Source organism: Callospermophilus lateralis, chromosome 12 (genome assembly GCF_048772815.1).
Source record: "Callospermophilus lateralis isolate mCalLat2 chromosome 12, mCalLat2.hap1, whole genome shotgun sequence".
In the NCBI taxonomy this organism is placed as follows: domain Eukaryota; kingdom Metazoa; phylum Chordata; class Mammalia; order Rodentia; family Sciuridae; genus Callospermophilus; species Callospermophilus lateralis.
Window position 1 is genome coordinate 111,067,388 of NC_135316.1, and position 18,437 is coordinate 111,085,824.

At 59.6% G+C, this 18,437-nt stretch overlaps 1 protein-coding gene across 12 annotated transcripts in view; it reads left to right on the forward strand.

Moving 5' to 3' along the window:
* The window catches only part of Mcf2l (MCF.2 cell line derived transforming sequence like), an 84,827-nt gene extending 68,352 nt beyond the window's left edge, over nucleotides 1-16,475 (forward strand). For 5 of the 12 annotated variants that reach the window (XM_076872314.2, XM_076872317.2, XM_076872318.2 and 2 more), the window contains 16 exons: nucleotides 604-670; nucleotides 1,317-1,432; nucleotides 2,666-2,735; nucleotides 4,140-4,232; nucleotides 4,324-4,416; nucleotides 5,045-5,170; nucleotides 6,049-6,270; nucleotides 6,502-6,594; nucleotides 7,590-7,668; nucleotides 7,776-7,842; nucleotides 8,493-8,608; nucleotides 8,881-8,973; nucleotides 9,855-9,929; nucleotides 12,678-12,799; nucleotides 14,113-14,225; nucleotides 14,644-16,475. In XM_076872314.2, coding sequence (XP_076728429.2) covers nucleotides 604-670; nucleotides 1,317-1,432; nucleotides 2,666-2,735; nucleotides 4,140-4,232; nucleotides 4,324-4,416; nucleotides 5,045-5,170; nucleotides 6,049-6,270; nucleotides 6,502-6,594; nucleotides 7,590-7,668; nucleotides 7,776-7,842; nucleotides 8,493-8,608; nucleotides 8,881-8,973; nucleotides 9,855-9,929; nucleotides 12,678-12,799; nucleotides 14,113-14,225; nucleotides 14,644-14,866 — 1,768 coding nt within the window. In that variant the 3' untranslated portion in view covers nucleotides 14,867-16,475. Of the gene's footprint in view, nucleotides 1-603; nucleotides 671-1,316; nucleotides 1,433-2,665; nucleotides 2,736-4,139; nucleotides 4,233-4,323; nucleotides 4,417-5,044; nucleotides 5,171-6,048; nucleotides 6,271-6,501; nucleotides 6,595-6,674; nucleotides 7,409-7,589; nucleotides 7,669-7,775; nucleotides 7,843-8,492; nucleotides 8,609-8,880; nucleotides 8,974-9,854; nucleotides 9,930-12,677; nucleotides 12,800-14,112; nucleotides 14,230-14,643 lie in introns of those variants that run through there. The other 7 variants (XR_013092866.2, XM_076872316.2, XM_076872321.2 and 4 more) reach the window with 7 other exon arrangements.
* The last annotated feature ends 1,962 nt before the right edge of the window (nucleotides 16,476-18,437 follow it).

Consider the following 18,437-nt stretch of genomic DNA (forward strand, 5'->3'; position numbering starts at 1 on the left):
CCCTGGTCTCTGTGGACTACGTGGCGGGCTGGTCGTTCGCCCGTAACAGGGAGGCTCGGTCCTGAATGCCTTATTTGTAAGCCCATCCCCCTCAGGGGCTCCTCAGCTGAGGGCACACAGTGAGTCCACAGGGCCACTGCAGGCCTGCCTGCAGGAGGGGAGCTGGCTGGGTGACAGAGGGATGGAGAGCCAGGCCCAGCCCTCGGGGGGCACAGGAGGTGCCCACACAGGCTGCCTGGAGTCCCTGCAGCCCTGGAGGCCCTGGAGGTGGGGCTCCCTAGTGGGGGAGAGGGAGGGGTGTTGATGACAGTGTGCATGAGGACAGGGCTGGTTTTCTGCAGAGGGAACCCCCAAGGCCAGGACGTGGGTCAGGGGATTGCTCTTGGAAGGCAGCACAAGAGATGGCCAGCAAGGGGTGTGAGGCCAGGGCAGCGAGGGGAGCCCTGAGAAGTGTCCAGCGGGCTCAGCTCCCCTGCAGCCCCTCCGGCTGGGCCAGCCCTTTGCGTTGCACTGGTAGTTTATCTACCTACCAGCCTGACTTGAGACCCAGGACTGCTGCTGCCCGGGCCTCACGTGTGTGCTCTCCTCACGCCCCGGCCACAGGCACGTGATGAACGAGCTCCTGGACACCGAGCGGGCCTACGTGGAGGAGCTGCTTTCTGTCCTGGAGGTGAGGCTCCTGCTGCAGTGGGAGGGTCCACTCTCCCCCGGTGGCTTCGCTGGGAAACTGCTGCTTAGAGATGCAAGTTTGTGTCCGTGGAAAAGCACATAAGATGCCCAAGGCCACGTTGCTCAGAGCAGCCCGACTGGACGCACTCCACGTCCACAGAAGGGGAGGACAGAGCTGAGAGAGTAGATCTGCTCAGGACGGAGGCTTCAGCAGCCCAGAGCCGTTAATATACACAGCACACGTGACAGGCTAGCGACAGTGCAAAAGGTGGCCAGAGAGTCTGCAGCTCTGCTTATGGGAAGTTCTGGAACCAGGCAGTCTGGGGTGAGAGGTTGGCTGGGGCACCTGGGGAGGGGTCTGCTGGGCCAAGCACTCCAGGTGGTGACCTGGAGGTTAATGGCAGCAGACGCACAGTCAGTCTTGCGGGTGCAAAGAGGTCCATGCCCTTTGTACGAATTTGAATAAAAAGGCTAAAGAGGAAGGAGGAGGCCATCATAGGGTGCTGCTTGTGACCCACTCTGTGCTGAGGGCCTTGTTCAGAGGCCCAGCTCAGAGACAGCCATGTGCCACCAGCTCACCCGTCCACTCCTGCCTGACCTGCGTCTCTGGGTCTGGTGCTCAGGCTGAGCTTTGCCCTCTCCCACAGGGCTACGCGGCTGAGATGGAGAATCCTTTGATGACGCACCTCATTTCGACTGGCCTGCACAACAAAAAGGACGTTCTGTTTGGAAATATGGAGGAAATCTATCACTTTCATAACAGGTGGGGCCCTTCCTCTGCTCCGCACACTCTGTGACCTCTCCCTTCCAATGCAGCTGGGACCTGCTAGCCATTGGTCTCTGCTTGATAGGGACAGATCTCTCCAGGGTCTGATGCACAGAGAGCGCAGAGGCACAGTGGCTGCTCAGGGCATCCTGAGAGCCATCCTGGGCCTTCCCTGCCGACAAGTGCCCAGGGTGGCCCCGTGTGGCAAAGCCGTCCAAAGGACTGTGGTGCCGGGAGCCAGGAGTAGGCCGGACCCCTCTGTCCTCCTCCTTGTCCCCACCAAAAGGATGTGCATTTGCTGCTTTGGGGCCCTAAAGATCACACCACTTAGCAAGATGCACTTTGTCCGTAAGCCCATTCTTGAAGAGTGGCGACCCAGATGTCCCTTCCCTGCTGTCCCCTCGAGAGCACAGGGTGCTGCTGACCTCGGAGCACGGCTGCCTCTCTGTGGCTTGGGTGGTGCACAGGGGGTACATCTGGGCTGCTTGCTCGGCTCCTTTCACTATGGGTTTTGGAAGCTCATGAGAGAGAAGACGAACGAGCCGACTGTCATGCAGGGCACGCAAAAGGCCCACAGGTGGACAGCACGTCCCTGGGTCCTGGAACAAGGCCCAGCATGGGTGGACCTGGTCAGAGCAGTACCAAGATACTGTCCCTCCACTTGCTCCTTCCTCTGTCATCTGTGCCTCCTGCCCACCAGCCACCTGCCAGTGGTCGTGAGGCCTTCCTTAGCAGCCTTGTCCCTGGACACCAGTCAAAGCTCTAGTGCGGCATCCAGGGTGGACCCCAGCAGCTCCCCCTCCCCCAGGGGCAAATGCAGGCCAGAAATCTGGAGAGGAAAGCCCACCCTGGAGCTGGGGAGAGGGCCCCTCGGTGTGTCTGCAGGAAGCCCACAGGTTCATGGCCAGTGGGCAGAGGCCTCCAGAGCCCCTGACTGCCCACCTCTCTTCTTCTAACTTCCTGCTGCTTCCTGCTGATGGCAAAGCAGCTGCCACCTCTGCGTGTGCCGCCGCTGACCCAGAGGTGAACAGTCTGAGGCTGCACACAGGAGGAGCCGGGGGTCAGGCTGGGCTGCGGGGTCCCCAGGCCTGGTGGGCGTTGGCACCACACAGTCCTGGGCCACCCAGAGTACAGCTGGAGGTCTTCTGAAATGGGGCCGCTGGGTGGGTGTGGCTGGGCCCTGGGTGTGGTGCGGAGACTCAGCAGGCCTCCCTGGGCCTCCCTGTCCAGGGTCTTCCTGCGGGAGCTGGAACGCTGCACGGACTGCCCGGAGCTGGTGGGAAGGTGCTTCCTCGAAAGGGTGCGTACCCACCGCGGCTCCCAGCTGCCGGACACTGAAGCCTCAGGTTCCGCTGGGGTCCCACCCGCCCCCACGCAGCCATAGAGCACAGGAGCTTCCGGGGTGCTGAGACGACGTGGACTCCCCAGAGGGGCAAGGAATAGTTCAAAACAGAGAAAGCCATCCAGTACGACGCTGGGCACTGGGACTGCTCCAGTGCCCAGGTCCAGTGCGCCTCGTGGAGCTGAGCTTTCCTGCCACGCCTGTGCTGGGGTGGTTCCTGCCCTGGTTGCGGGCCCCACTTGCTGGACAGCACTGGACAAGGCTCTGGAGTTCCCAGCTTTATTGTCCCCTCTTTAACATCGTGGCGTCTGCTTCCTTCCCAGCGCTGTGGGGACAGCTCCAAGGGAGGCATTTGTGGAAAGCTTTGGGTGGGACGGGCCAGGTGCCTCCCAACCCGAGGGTCCCCTCGTGTTGGGCACTGGGAGAGACAGCTTAGCAACCTGGGCAGCAGCTCACGGACAGCAGGAAAACTAAATGGTTCACCAGGAGCTGGAGGCTGAGGCTCTGTCCTAGGTTGGCACCCAGAGGTGGGCGGGAAGGAGGGAGGAGCCGTCTTGTGGCCGCCCAGCCAGGCTATTGGCGTGTTCCTAGGTGCTGTCTAAGGTGGGGTGGGGACCCTCCCGGAGACCTGTGGTCCCAACCTGCAGTAGCGTCTCCTGAGAGCTGATGAGAAGGGTGGGGGTAGAGCCCCTGCGGAGGGTACTCCAGGTTCCACTAAGCCCACCCAGGACATGGACACTCCTGGAGGCTGGCCACTACTGTTAAGTCAAGCCCTGGAAGTACCGTTATTCCCGAGGGAAAAGCCGGCTTACTGAGCTGATTGGATAGTGAGACTGGAGCTTGGTGGGAGGCGTCACTGATCTGCCAGCCCACGAGGGCACAGCCACCGAGGGCCAGGGGGACCTGGGCTCAAAGATTGGGTGGGTACAGGCTGCCCCATGTCCCCAGCTCTCAGTGCCCCACCATCCTGGGATCCCATGATCTGCTGACCCTGGGTAGGGTTCCCTCAGTGGGAGAGGTGCAGGGCAGCTGCCCACCTGAGGCTGCCCAGCCCAGCAGCCGGCCCAGCCCAGCAGTCTGCCTCCAAGCCCACAGTGGTCTTCCAGCTCGGCGTCCATAAAGGGGCTTGCCCAGGGACAGATCTAGAAAGTCCAAGGCAGGCGGGAAGGCTGAGTCAAGAGAGGTGGGGGTGACTGTGGGGAGCCCCACCTGGCCTTCGCTCTAAAATGAGCCATCTCAGGGGCAGCACGGCACTGCCCTGCCCACAGAGCCATCCGCACCCCAAGCCCCAGGTCCCCCGATGCTCAGAGACAGGCAGACACCTCCAGGTGACCATCTGACACGTGCGTCCCCTGGCTGCAGATGGAGGACTTCCAGATCTATGAGAAGTACTGTCAGAACAAGCCCCGCTCCGAGAGCCTGTGGAGACAGTGCTCCGACTGTCCCTTCTTCCAGGTGCGTTTCAGGGCCCTTCTGAGCGCCGGTTCCTCGGCGGTTTGCCCCAGGGACCGTGGGCGTGGTCTGACCCAGGCCTCTGTGGTCCCAGGAGTGCCAGAGGAAGCTAGACCACAAGCTGAGCCTGGACTCCTACCTGCTGAAGCCCGTGCAGAGAATAACCAAGTACCAGCTGCTGCTCAAGGTGGGCTTCCCTGGCCGCCTCCCCCAGAGCCCGGCCCACCTGGGCCTCTTCCCCCGAAACCCTTCCTCCAAGCCAAGAGGTACCTTCTGAGCCACTGGGTTCCCCCTTGCTGTGGCCCTGCTCATCGGCCATTTGTGTGGCCCACTGTGTGCTAGATATTGTCAGGGCCGGGGACAGAGGTCAACAGCTGGACAGACCCCCCTCCCACGGGTTTCTGCTCATCAGCTGCAGGAGGCTGTGCAGACAGGCCCATGAGTCTCCTCAGGGCGGGGCCGTGCCCTGTTTATCCTGCTGGCCCCCAGCCCATCCAGGAGTGGGGAGGGGGTGAGCTGAAGAGCCCTCCTGCGGGTCTGCCCAGCGTCCACTCTGTGTCTGCACTGGGGCTCGTGGCGGAGAGAGCTCCTCAGGACGGGTGCCGCGGGCATGCCCTGCCTGTGCTCCTTCTGCCGTCGGCTGGCTGAGGGAGCAGCAGCCACATGCTGAAGAGTGTGCCAACATGGTGGCTGGCGGTGTCCCAGCCTGAAGTCACGCCAGGCTGGCTAGGGCCAGTTCAGGGGCTGCATTCTGGGGAGCCAGCTGTCCTGAGGAGCCAGGTGAGCAGGTCCTTCTGTCCCCCACCGGCCCTCAGGAAATGCTGAAGTACAGCAGGAACTGCGAGGGGGCCGAGGACCTGCAGGAGGCGCTGAGCTCCATCCTGGGCATCCTCAAGGCCGTGAACGACTCCATGCACCTCATCGCCATCACCGGCTATGACGTAAGGACCCAGGGCCGTGCGAGGCATCCGCAGGCTTCCTGCAAGGGTTCCAAGCTCCAAGCTCCTAAGCTTGGAGGTGACAGGCGTTGCCCAGAACCTGGTGGCAGCCTGGGTCCTGGGTCAGGAGGTCTGGGTGGACCTAAGAGGAGCAGGAGGCCACATGGGGCCCCTCTGCACGTGGGGAGAGGCAGAAACGTTCCTCCCAAGGGGACGGCGTCTCCAGCAGGACAGGGTTCTCGCCCCCTCCCTCCACTCTGCCCTGACAACAGCCGTCCCTGATGAGCAGCTGTGACCACTGTTTCCTGTGGTGTGGTTTGGGGCAGGCGACTGGCGGCAAGTGGCCATCAGAGGCACACTGCTGTTGGCCCTCATAGGCCCGTCTCAGGCCGCTGAAGTCTTGGCCCCTCTGTCCACTTGGCACTCAATCTCATTTTTTGTTAAATTAATAGATGTGACTTGTTTAAGCAGAGATGCCACATCTCCTCCTGCGACTGACGTCTTGCGTCAGTGGCACACCTGTTAGGACTGAAGCACCAGTGTTGATGTGTCACTGTCACGTGAGGCTCAGAGTCGCGGGTGTTCCCCCGGGGCTGAGCACTCCGTAGTTTGGGATCGTGCATGATGTTCTGTGTCCAGTGTTGCAGTGTCACAGTCTGACAGCCCGAGAACCCTCTGCCTGCCTCGTGTCCCTCCCCCTCCCAGGTCCCGGCAGTCACCCGTCTTTCATTGTCCCCATGGTTTTGGCTCCTTAGAGTGCCCTGTGCTGGGAACCCTACAGCAAGTGGCCTCTGCAGGGGGCTGCTGCACTCAGCGGGGCGTGCGGAAGCTGCCCAGCCTCCACCTGGGCCCTGACGCCCCTGGGCTCTGTCCTGTTGCAGGGGAACCTCAGTGACCTGGGGAAGCTGCTGATGCAGGGCTCCTTCAGTGTGTGGACAGACCACAAGAAGGGCCACACCAAGGTGAAGGAGCTGGCCAGGTTCAAGCCCATGCAGCGGCACCTCTTCCTGCACGAGAAGGCCGTGCTCTTCTGCAAGAAGCGGGAGGAGAACGGGGAGGGCTACGAGAAGGCTCCCTCCTACAGCTACAAGCAGTCCTTGAATGTGAGTGGGACTGCGTGCAGACCCGCCGTCCCAGGGAGGGAGGCCTGTGGCCGGTGGGTGTTTCACAAAGCCTCGGGCTGACCCCGAGGGCACTGGTGCCCAGCACCAGGTGAGGACCAGAGGACCGAGGGGCGTTGTCTTTAGGTTGAGAGTCGGGGTTCCCGCCACCTTGCCCCCCATGTCTTCAAGCCAGTGGACATTGACACGGGTCTCTGATTCTGCACTCACCAGATGACTGCCGTTGGCATCACAGAGAATGTGAAGGGTGATGCCAAGAAGTTTGAGATCTGGTACAACGCGAGAGAAGAGGTCTACATCGTCCAGGTAGGGAGATCACCTGTTCCACAGGCCAGGTGCAGGGGAGCCCTCCTCCTGAGGACGGCCGGTGAAAGCCCCCTCAATAGGCCTTGTGTCTTCTGCCCTGGGTGTCGGACCTGAGCAGGATCCAGGGTGAAGTCGGGAGAGACCCGGGTGCTGGAAGCGACTCCCGAGACTTACGCTCCTGCACCCCTGGACTGCGCAGGAGAGGGCTTCGTCTCAGGGCCTGGTTCCCCGGTGGAGAAGTGCTGGCCCTGTCCTCGCTGAGCGGATGGGGAGCGGAGCTGTCATGTGGACTCGGGACAGAGCCCTTTGCTTGAGGCCCTGGTTGACCCAGTGCCCTGTGAGGGGCTGAGCCACATGTTGGGAGGGGCCCGGCCACTTGCTCTTCAGGGTTCTAACACAAAGGATGACATGGCCCTGTGCAGGGTGCATGGCCAGGCAGCACTGAAGCTCAGGTTGCCCTCCAGCCCTGGCACCAACGCCCCGCAGAGCTGAGACCGCAGGGGCCCTGCTCAGACCCCACACGGCACCCCAAGGAGCCAGCCCATCTGGAAGCACTCGGCTCGGAGCCCAGGAGCCCAGGGCCTCTTGCTGTCTTGAGCCTGCACAGCAGCCCTGTGACTGCTCCAACCCGGGCCCCCCACCTGGCTGTTTGTCATCTACCTGTGGGTTTCAGACCCACCACTGATATTGTCACCTAAAGAGGGTCAAGGCCGCTTCTCAGAGACCCTTAAGCATAGGTTTGCTGGGAGACACCATGGTGGTCACCAGCTCCAACCTCCTGACAGGTGACTGCTGCCGCTGCCCAGCCCTAGGCACTGGGCATGGCTGCAAGGCCCTTTCCTCTGCAGGGCAAGCGTCCCACGAAAGGGTCCCCATCTGTCCCTCTGACTCACGGCAGTGATCTGACTGGATTCCTAGGAGTGTCCTTGGAAGTCTCAAGAGTGCATGTCACTGGGGACCCCGGTACTTACTCCTGCATTTCTTTTGGGGAACAGGCACCAACTCCTGAAATTAAAGCCGCATGGGTGAATGAGATTCGGAAGGTGCTGACCAGCCAGCTGCAGGCGTGTCGAGGTGAGGGCCCGGCCACCCCTCCCTGTCCCCTCAGGCCTCCAAGCCCCCAACAGGCTGCCTGAGCACGGAGCTCGCTGACACAGCCTGTGGCCTTCCTTCCCCTGCAGAAGCCAGCCAGCACAGGACCCTGGAGCAGTCCCACAGCCTGCCCCTGCCCGCGCCATCCAGCACCAGGTGAGGCCCACACAAGGCTGGGAGCCTGGCACAGCTGGCACGGGCCCTGGAGCTCACAACTGTCACCGGGGCCTCCTGGTCCTTGGGCCAAGTTTGCCCCAGGTCCCTCCAGTGTCATTGTCTGGGAATTACATGCTGGTGGCTTCCCCCCCACCCAGGGTCAGCCCCAGAGACGCCCTCTGCCGGCTCCCTGCCATCCCATCCCCGGCCTCCTCGACTGTTGCTCCCTGTGGTCTGTTTCCCACGACGGTGGGGACATCGCCGCGCACTGCTTGGTCCTCCCTTCTGCCCTCATTTTTCCTTTGTTATTTTTTTTTGTTCACTTTCTTCTTCTTCTTTCTTACAAAAGTCTCCTTTTATCACTCATGGAATCAATGGAGCCCAAATACATGAGCCCTAAACAGAGACTTTAGAGAGACCCCCCCAGCGACTCCCCCCAGTGGGGAGGAGGGTGCTTCCTGCTCTCACCTGCTCCCTGGCTGGACAGCCACTGGACAACACTGGCTGTCCAGTGCTGCGCCCTGCTCTGAGGCAGTATGGTGGGCTGCCTCGGGGGTGGGCTGGGAGCCGAGAGGGCCCGGACTCCCGTCCTCAGAGAGTTCTGGAAGCATGCCGGGCAGCATGCCGTTTTGTGTGTCTGCTGTCACCAGCCCCTCGGGAGGGAACTCGAGACACGCCAAGAAGCTGGAGGAGAGGAAGACAGACCCCCTGAGCCTGGAAGGATATGTAAGCTCGTCGCTGCCGAAGCCCCCCGAGAAAGGCAAAGGTGGGTGTCTGCCATGACACGAGTCAGCTGTGCCTCTCACAGAGTGTCCCTCCAGCCATGTGCAGGGACGTGCCCTTCCTGGGGCACTGGGCCAGTGCTGGGGCTCAGGGTCCCCTCCCCTCCAGAGGGCCTGGGACTCCCTGCACACCCCGCGTTCTGACACTCTGCGCCCCGCTCCAGCCAACTCGGGGGAGCATGAGGACCGGCCCCTGGGCTCTCGCCCGCCACGCTGGCCGGGCTGCAGGCCCTCTGCACGTCTCTCTTCCTCCTAGATGACGCGGTCTCTAGCTCTACTTCAGAAAGTTCCGCACTTTCCAGAAAGCGCTTCACCCTGCAGGGCTTTGCTAACCTCAAAGGTCAGAGAGGTAAAGAGGCACTGCTGCCTGAGGTCTGTCTTCACCTGTGTTCCTGTGGTGGCATCTGTCTTGCATGGTGTGGTGGCCATCTGGGGGACCTTCTCAGGAGGCCCCGTCCCTTCATCCCATGCACAGCCCATCCAAAGCTCTTTCACAGCATCCTCCGGTGACCCCTGAGTGTCCATATCAACACCTGAAGCCATCTTTCAGGGTGTCCTTTTGAAAATGCCAAGGCCAGCTCTGCGGGCCTGCTCCGACCTGGGCTTCCTGGCTCTCTGGCCCGACTCTGCTCTCCCTGCCCTGCCCGCCCCTCTTTTCCCTTAGCTGCCCAGCAGTTGCCCTTCTGGCTGCAAACACTCTCCCACCACAGCCGAGACCCCGGTCAGATACCCTCTCGGGCACTTGCTGGTGAGCGGGCTGGCCAAGGATGCCCGTCAGCTCCATCGGCCTGGAGTGCTCCTTGGTGGCCAAAGGCCTGGCCACCAGCCCTGGAAGGCTCTCTCCCAGTGCTCGAGGCCAGGCTGACCAGGGCCCCCTTCAGTGGCCAGATTCTGGTGCAGAGAACGGTGGGCTCTTCTCAGTGTGTAAGACGCTTTCAGCCGGCGTCAGACCTGAGAGACGCAGCAGCCCTCACAGTGCTGCACCTTTGATGATACAGAGCCAAGGACAGGTCCTGGGGCGGAGCCCAAGACTGACGTGGCCAGAGCCACCGCCCAGCAGCCCCCCTTCTTCCCCACTGCCCTCCCCCTCCCCCGTGCCACCTCGCACGCCCACAAAGCTACTCTTGATCTGGAGGGAACCCCGGTGCTGTGTCCATCCCATCTCACGGGCCCCCTCCGCCCCTGGCCGTCCCTCACTCTCTCTCTCTTTGCCTCTGCCTCCTCCTGCAGCTTCTCCTACCAGTCCTGACAGAAAGGCTAAGCGGCATGCAGTAAAGAGCGACCCGACTCCCTTTGGTTTGCGAGGTAGCATGGCTCAGCTGCTGGACACCGGCCGGGAGGGCTGTGTGTGGCCCACGCAGGTCACCTAGGATGACACGAGCAGGCCCCACAGGCAGAGGTGGCCCTGGTGGCCTACAGCTAGATGCCTGGTGACAGATGCTGGGGGACACTGGCTTCCCACTGACCCCTCAGCAGACCTGCCCCTCATTAGTGACCCTGGGCAGCAGCTTGCTGCCGCTGCACCTGGCTGGAGTTGGGCTGGGTTGTTGTCCAGTGGCTGTGGTAAGCTGTGGCCCCCACAGTACCAGCACCCGGCCTGACTCACCAGCTTGCTGATCCTTCTGAGGCGATGAGGCGACAGATCTGGTCCACCCTCCCCTTGCAGAGGGGAGATGGCTGTGTGGCAGATGGGAGGATCAAACTCCATGCTGGGACCGGGCTTCTTGTTTCCTGCTCATTTATGCTCCAAGGGTGACCCCCAGGGACACCCAAGGCCTCCTCTGCCCAGCCACGGAGGCAGGTGCAGGAGACAGTGTCACGTTTTAGACCCTCCTGAGCTGTGCAAACAGTTGTGAAGGTTCCCAGGGGCACGCTGGACAGCATCCCAGTCCGCCCCAGAGGCCACCCGTACTGCTGGGCTCTCAGGCTCATTCCGGTCTCCAAGCTCAGAGTCCCAAGCATCCCACGCCAGCCTTCTTGCTGCCGCTGGGCATGGTTCAGAGCCAGGAGCTGGTTGGCGTGTCCGCCTGTCCTAAGCACAGGCAGACACCCAGCCCGCTGCAGCCGAGACCCAGATGGGCTCCGTGGGCAGCCTCTGCGAAGGTCTGCTTGTCCGTTAGGTACTTTCTGCTTGTGACCAAGCCTCTGAGCCCTCCGTGCTCTCAGCCCAGGGCACACCACAAGGGCTGGCCGAGTTGGCCTGGCGGACACTGCAGGGCAGAACCGGCGTCCGCCTCCTTTGCAGCCAGGCAGCTTTGCCTCTGCAGGCGCCCCTCCTGTGAGTGGAGGTGAGCACTGTGTGTGGTGCTGGCCCACGCCCCCACGGCTCTGTGGGCCATGACCAGTGCTTTACTGAAAGCCATTGGCCTGGAAGTCGTTTTGCAGCATTGACAATATAAAGGACCATTCTGTGGAAAATGGTCGCAGGCCACAGGTCACGTGCCCACCCCTCAGCAGGTGTCACTTCTCCCACACGCCTTCTAACGAGGGACCCCCTGAAGCCCCGTCAGAGGGCTGGTCCAGAGGCTCCGGGCCAAGCCCACGCCTGGCACTGTTGGGGTTCTCTGGCAGTGCCAGAGGCTGAGCCCTGAGGTCTCCCTACAGACACGCTAAGGCAGGGGTTTCCATGCAACATCCGGCTGGGCAGAGAGAAGGCTCTGCCTACAGAAGGTGCCGCGGCAGTCCTGTCTTGTCCCCGCTGTCCTCGCAGACTTCAGTCCTGCTTGGTCAGAGGCCCCACCGGATGGGGCTGTGGGAAGGGAGAGGACGTCTGAGAGGGATCCTGGTACCAATGCCCCAGCTCCAAGCTGGGCTGCAGCTGCAGGTGGGCTGGGAGCAGGGAGGACAGGCAACTGCCCTGCAGACCCAGTCCCCAGGTCCTGCCCAGGCACAAGCTGGTGTGGCACCTGCAGAGCCAGCTGCACAGCCATCCCCCTCTCCTGCAGCCAGCCCCAGGAGAGTGGAGCTCGGAAGGGCTCAGGCTGCACCTGGCCTGCTATGAGGACGGGCCAGCTCCCTTGTCTGGAAAGACAAGGTGACTTTCTAGGCCTCTCAGCAGAAGCTTTTCATTGCCAGCCTTGAACGTCCTCAGGCGTGGGAGGGAGCTGGCCTCCAGGGACGGTTTGTCTCTTGCAGCCCTGACTTCGTGGGGCGGGTAAGGCACACATGCACTCATGCCTGGGACTCCTCTGTGACCTCTTCACACCCCAGCACCTCTCTTTCATAGGAAAAGGTAGCTTCAGCCTGGAGCAGGCTGTGGCAGGTGCAAACCCACTGGGCAGTCTGCCTGTCTCTGACACGCTTGTTCCTTGTTGAAGCATTAAGGTGTCATTTAATGCACTGGGCATCTGTCTTCGGCCCTGTGCTTCTTGGTACTCTATTTATCACCATTGAGAATTCCTGGTCTCCATCTCCCCCATGATGGGAACACCACTGCCACCCCTGGGGGACACTAGGCAGGAGGAACACTAACAAAGCAATCGATATAGTCTAGGTCCCGCCTGGCTGGCCAGGGTTGGTGGGCTGGACTAGAGGCCAAAGTAGAGCCTGGCTTTGTTGCAACCACTGTACAACCTGTCCTGGTGGCTCAGCATCCCCACCTGGGTGCTCCCTGCCCTGCGAGTGCACAGCCCCCTCAGCTTACAGACCAGAGATCCATGGGGTCGTTTGGGGCTAGAAACTGCCTTCCTGGCTGGTCTGGGAGTGTTGACTGAAATGCCTTCTCCTCCAGTATTTGCTGTAGGGTGGGGGCTTGTGGGGCTGCAGCCTGACACAGGCACAGGTCTCCGTGCAGGGTCTGGGCTTTCTCTCCCCTTGATTGGCAGCTGGGAGCAGATGCCATCACACCCTGTCAGTCTTCCTGTGACTTGGAACACAGTCCCAGCATTTTGACAATGGGTGGAGCCCGGAGCTTGGGCAGGCGGGTCCTGTGATTGGCTCAGCTTGGACCCATGGCTGCACATTTCAGGGAATCTGTGGGACTCGCGGGGAACAGCTGGATGGATGGCAGCTTCTCATGGACGTGGCCCTCACTGGAGCCTCTTCCTCCCTTAGGCTGGAGCAAAACGTCCCACTCACTGGAGGTCCCTGAGGACGAGGGCGGCTGGTCAAGTGCTGAGGAACCCATCAACTCATCCGACGCAGAGGAGGATGGTGGAGTGGGCCCCAAGAAGCTGGTAACCTTGTCCTGCCTGGGTGGTGGTGGTGGGTGCTGTCCCCTGGAGAAGGAGTGTTCTAGAAGACCTGCCTCAGCCGGGTCTTGCAAGTGCAGCTACAGTTCCTCATGCCGAAGTGCTCTGGGTTGGCCTGGGTTGGCCTGGGTCAGTGTCCATGCCCAAGGTCCCAGCACACTGTGTACCTACAACTTACAGCCCTGCACAGTGTGTCTGTCACTCACCTCCACATGGACACAATTCACTAATTAAGCTTTCCTAACACTGTATACTGGAGTCTCCATCTCACTTTTTAAGAAACTGAATTATCTTGATTGTGGATTTGCATAACCCCTAGGTATGGGCTTGCATTATAAACCATGTCCTGTTTTTAATAGTACAGCAAGAAAAGTCATTTACATATTAAATTACATATTAGAGTCGGGATGACCCCCACAAATACCTATTTGGGTCTCTCCCAAGAGGGCGCATTAACACTGGTCAAGAGTGAGAAGGGCAGACATGAGGACACAGGGAGGGCAGCGTGGCAGGAGGGACTGGGGCTGGTGAACAGGGGAGAGTGGGGCCTGGGGAGGGGTTGGATCTTGTTCTCAGTGTGGGGTGGGCAGGATCCTGGCTGCTCTGGGCCCAGCAGGGAGCCAAGGTGGGGTTGTCCACCTGGGGCAGGTAGCTGTGTGAGGAGGATGGGCCCTCAGCAGTCCTGCCCAGGCCCTGCTGCCAGAGCGCCTCCTGCAGCTCACGTGCTTCTATGGGGTCAGGAGCGCCCGTGCTGCTCAAGAACAGCATCGCTCCTCAGCCCACATCCCACAGCAGAACTGACCCCTTAGATATGGGTTTAGTGTCCACTGGGTACCAGCGTTCCCAACACCTGATAAAGCAGGGAACACAACAGATGAGAATCTCCTCTCACAGGAAGCACAAAACAGCATCCAGCCTCGTAACTCTTTAGGCAAGGATGTCCTCCAAAGAGAACAGCTGAGGGCCACCAAGAAGGAGCCGCCAGAGGGCAGGCACTCCAGAAGGGGGTTGCTGAGACCAGCACGGAGCCCAGTGTGCCCAGCCGCCAGGCCAGGGAGCCTGAGGACACCTGGCACCCACGCTTGGGTTTCTAACGCGGGGATAACATGGGGCCTAGCAGCATCTTCCTAAAACAGGGCCTGGCTCCCATAGCGGGGCCTCTTGAAGCCCGCTCTGGACGCACACTCCCTGCCCTGAGTGGCGCTGCCAGGTGCCAAGTGCAGCACAAGTTCGTGTCCTCTTGCCCTGAGCAGCAGGTGCTGACCCACTGGCACTCTGCCTGTGTCCATCTCCCGCAGGTCCCTGGGAAGTACACAGTGGTGCTGGACGATGAGAAGGGGGGCCCAGACACCCTCGCCATGAGGAGCGGGGACGTGGTGGAGGTGGTGGAGGAGGGCGCTGAGGGGCTCTGGTAAGGGGTCAGAGCGGGACCCACCCGGCGCCCCGCCTTCCCGCGCCCCGCCTTCCCGCGCCCCGCCTTCCCGCGCCCCGCCTTCCCGCGCCCCGCCTTCCCGCGCCCCGCCTTCCCGCGCCCCGCCTTCCCGCGCCCCGCCTTCCCGCGCCCCGCCTTCCCGCGCCCCGCCTTCCCGCGCCCCGCCTTCCCGCGCCCCGCCTTCCCGCGCCCCGCCTTCCCGCGCCCCGCCTCCCCGCGCCCCGCCTCCCCGCGCCCCGCCTCCCCGCGCCCCGCCCGCCCCGCGCCCCGCCTTCCCGCGCCCCGCCCACCCGCGCCCCGCCTCCCCCGCGCCCCGCCCACCCCCGCGCCCCGCCCACCCCCGCGCCCAACGGGACAGGTGCCTCGCGCCGCTGCCCGCTGACCCCGCCTCTTTCAGGTACGTGCGGGACCTGAGCAGCGGCCAGGAGGGCTGGGTGCCGGCCGGCAGCCTGTCGGCCCTGCTGGGCACGTCCAGCTCGGCGCAGTGTCTGAGCAGCTCAGGTAAGGCGCTCCGTGCAGGCGGGCGGCGCCCCGAGTCTGACGCGGGGTGCGGAGGGCCGCCGCCGCACCGAGTCTCCCCGGTTTCCCCGCAGAGTCGAGCCCAGGGTCCGCCGTGCTGAGCAACTCCTCGAGCTGCAGCGAGGGCTGCCCGGCGCCCTTCGCGGACCTCCAGGGCTAGGACAGCCTCTGCCCTGCGCCCGGCAGACCCGCATGCAGTCTCTGGTCGTCTTTTGCTTGGGCTTGCGTAGTTTGGGGAGGGGACGGCGCTCCAAGATAGCCAAACACAGGAGGACCCCAGGGCCCCCGCGGGCCGCAGAGGGACACGGGCCTCAGCAGCCGGCCCCCGGGGGCAGAAGCCAGCTCCCAGGACCAGGCCCCAGGGCCACTGCAAGGTGCAGAGTGGACACGGGAGGGGCCTGGGGACAGCCCCTCACCCTCGGTGCGGGCGCCTCCGACGCCTGGTCTGGTGCTTGCTGTGGGAATGTCCCGGTGGAGAGAGGGGCCTGGGGAACTCTTGTCTTTTATAAGTTTCTGATTTTTTAAAAACAGGGATTAATTCCGTGGCCATTTTTTGTGGTACTTTGGCCTCAAATCTTTACCAAGAATCACTGTGTTTACATGAAATGATAATTTGATACTGTATTTGATATAAAACTATTTTTTTGTTACTGGGGTTTACATCAAAGCTCGTTGTCTATATCACTAAATGATTTGGGCACTCTCTGAAATGCCGGCACCCCTTGAAGCATACCTGGTCACAGGTGAACCAACACACATGGATAAAATCAGGTGGTGTCTCACAACCAAAAGCAGTAAGGAACCAGGTCCTTCTACATGCACCGGCCTCATTTCACAAGAAAATTTAAACTCTAATTCAAAAATTAACCTTCTTTTCTACAAAATAAGGGGACTTTCAATTTTTTAAAGATCTTCACTGAATTAGTGTATTTTTGTTGTTTTTAAAGGCAGTGTAGAGATGCGGTTTCGTGGGGTCTCTGAGCTCCCTGTCCACTGTGCTGGGTGAACAGGTGTGCTGGCGCCGCAGGCGGGACCAAGTCCTTCTCTGGCACCACCTACCTGGCCTTGCAGGAAAGTCCGCAGGTGTGGTTAGGGTCACCTTGAGTGATGTGTGCAGGGGTCTCCTGTGTTCAAATCATGGCAGAACTGGAACCAAAACCCTTCTGCTTTTCAAACCCTTTTTGTGTTTCAGAAACAAATCTGTCCTCTTGAGACTCCCTGGAGGGCAGGTGTGGTAGGTGTGTTTGTGTGTGTGCATACGACCTGGATGTAAAGGCGTATTTATGGTCTCATGCTGCTGAACATGTGTCACTTTATGGTCCTCCCTGTCTCCTTGCCCTGCTGCCGTGGGGGCCGCCGCTGTGGCCAAGGTGAAGCGCCCTCCCCACCCTGTGGTGCGCGGAACCCTTGCTGGCCAGACCTCCAGAGGAGGGGATCAAGCGCGAGGCCTGTGAAGACCACAGCGCTTCTCCTGGTGCACACTTGGAAACGCGGCAGAGTGTGGTCCGCCTCATCTCCAGTCCAGACGCGGCTCCTTCTGTCTCAACCTGGGCTAGCCCTCTCTCTGTGATCTCTCCCTCATGAAGGCACTTTAAAACGTCATGTTTCATTGACTGTTACTTTTCTTTTAACTGCTGATGTAAATGAAATTTAAAAATCAGAGCTCTTTATTGTATGGATGAAGTTTGAATAAACGTCAGAAACCCCTGCTCTTGGCCTGCTCTTTAAACAGGGGCCGGCCCTGCTGAGCCCCACGATGGTGTAGGGCCTGCACAGCCAGGCAACAGAGGCTGGCGGTGGGCAGGACCCAGGGAGCGCAGGCCTTGAAGCTTGGGTGCTTCGCCCCATCCAGCTGTGGTGATGATAAGTAGTACTGGGTGTACACGTCAAAATGTGAAGGTGACCCAAGAGTACCTTTACAGAATAACACCCCACATCTTCAAACCAAAGTGGCGGAGAGTGCAGGAAGGTCGTGGGCCCAAGAGAGGAAGGGAACACAGTAAACAGAAAACATGAAATGGGATCTAGAAAGGCCCAACCCACAGAAGGTGGGAGGAAGGTGGTGACCTACACAGGAGGCTGACTTACAGGAAGAGCACTGAACTGGATAGGCAGGTAACTGATGAAGGATCCCTGGAATAAAAATATGCCAAGATGGAAAATAAAAGAAAGCAAGAAGACCAGGAAAGTACGGAGCAGAGGAAGCAGCATAACAATGCTGAGGACACAGCCATGGAAATAGGGCACTTAGAGTACAAGGAACAGTGTGCAAACACCTAAGCAAACAATAATAAGCCCAAAACACAGAAAGCAAGCCTTGGCAGGCAGGGCGAGATGCCACTTCCTCCTGTAAAAACTGTTACTGTCCTTAAAAATAGAAAAGGCAGTGCCATGTTCCAGCACGCATGGTGCATTCTCCACGTGTCTACAAACCAATGAAAAGACTGTGGTAGGGTGATCATTTACAGCAATTTGATTTCTTTGTTATTCATTCATTAACTCAAGTATTTTATTTCTTCTGGGCCAATTTTAACAATTCAGCTTTTAAATGTTTGTTTTGAAGACATTTGGGGGTCTGAAAGCTATCAGAATAGACAAATAACTGCTAAAGGAGACCCTGAAACATTTGCTATTGAACATTTGTTTAGAAGAATTTGGAAATGTAAAAGTATGTTTCCAAGACCTGGATTAGAAAGGCCACATCATAGGGATCTGGTCCCTAGAGCTGGACAGGTGTCCACGTGTTGGCCAGGGTCTGAGGGCTGCAGCTGAGGCACAGCTGAGATTGGTTTTACAGCCAACTGCATCTAAGCTTTACGTGACACAATTAACGAGTTACCCATTTGAGGAAGCTGAAAAGTAGGTCCAGCAAACTTATCAGAAGTGTGAAAAGGAAAGGAGAAAAACAACAAAACCCAAACAGACCAAAGCCAAAGGCTTATCCCCAAAAAACCTCACAAGACGGACCCATTGGTCCACAAGGAATAACAGCTTTTAATTGAGAGAACCATAGGAACAAGTTCCTACTAATACGTCTGGGAAACAGATAAAATAGGAGACTTCTTTTTAAAAAGCTAAATTGTTAAAAATTAGTCCAGAAGAAATAAAATGCTTGGGTTGATGAATGAATAACAAAGAAATTAAATTGGAGTTGAAAAAAACTCCAGATCGTATCAGACCAGGTGGTTTTCTAGGCATATAAAGATATTTACACAAACTGGTTCGAACAAAAAATATAAATATTCCTGAAGCAAGTTTTTCCTTGGTACACAAAGACAGATATTATGTAAGAAAAACATGAAATTATGAAGATGAATACAAAAATTCCAGAATCCCAGTCCCAGGAGCTGGGGTGCGGCTTGGTGGTAAGTGTGCCTGCCCTGCTCCCCACTGGAGGCCCGGGCTCCAACCCCAGCGCCACCCTGCACAGGCACAGATGGCTCCAACCCCAGCACCACCCTGCACAGGCACAGATGACACCTACCAAGCAGGGGTGTCCACAAGGCACATGTGCGATGGCAGAAACATGGTGCTCTCAAAAAGTTGGCTTTAACACACTGAAGGAGAACCTGGCCAGGTGCAGCGGTGTAGGGCATGGTTTTTACTGAGCAGTCATCTGCAATGTTAAGCTACACAAGGGGTAGAAGGGAATTTCCCTAACCCAATAAAGTG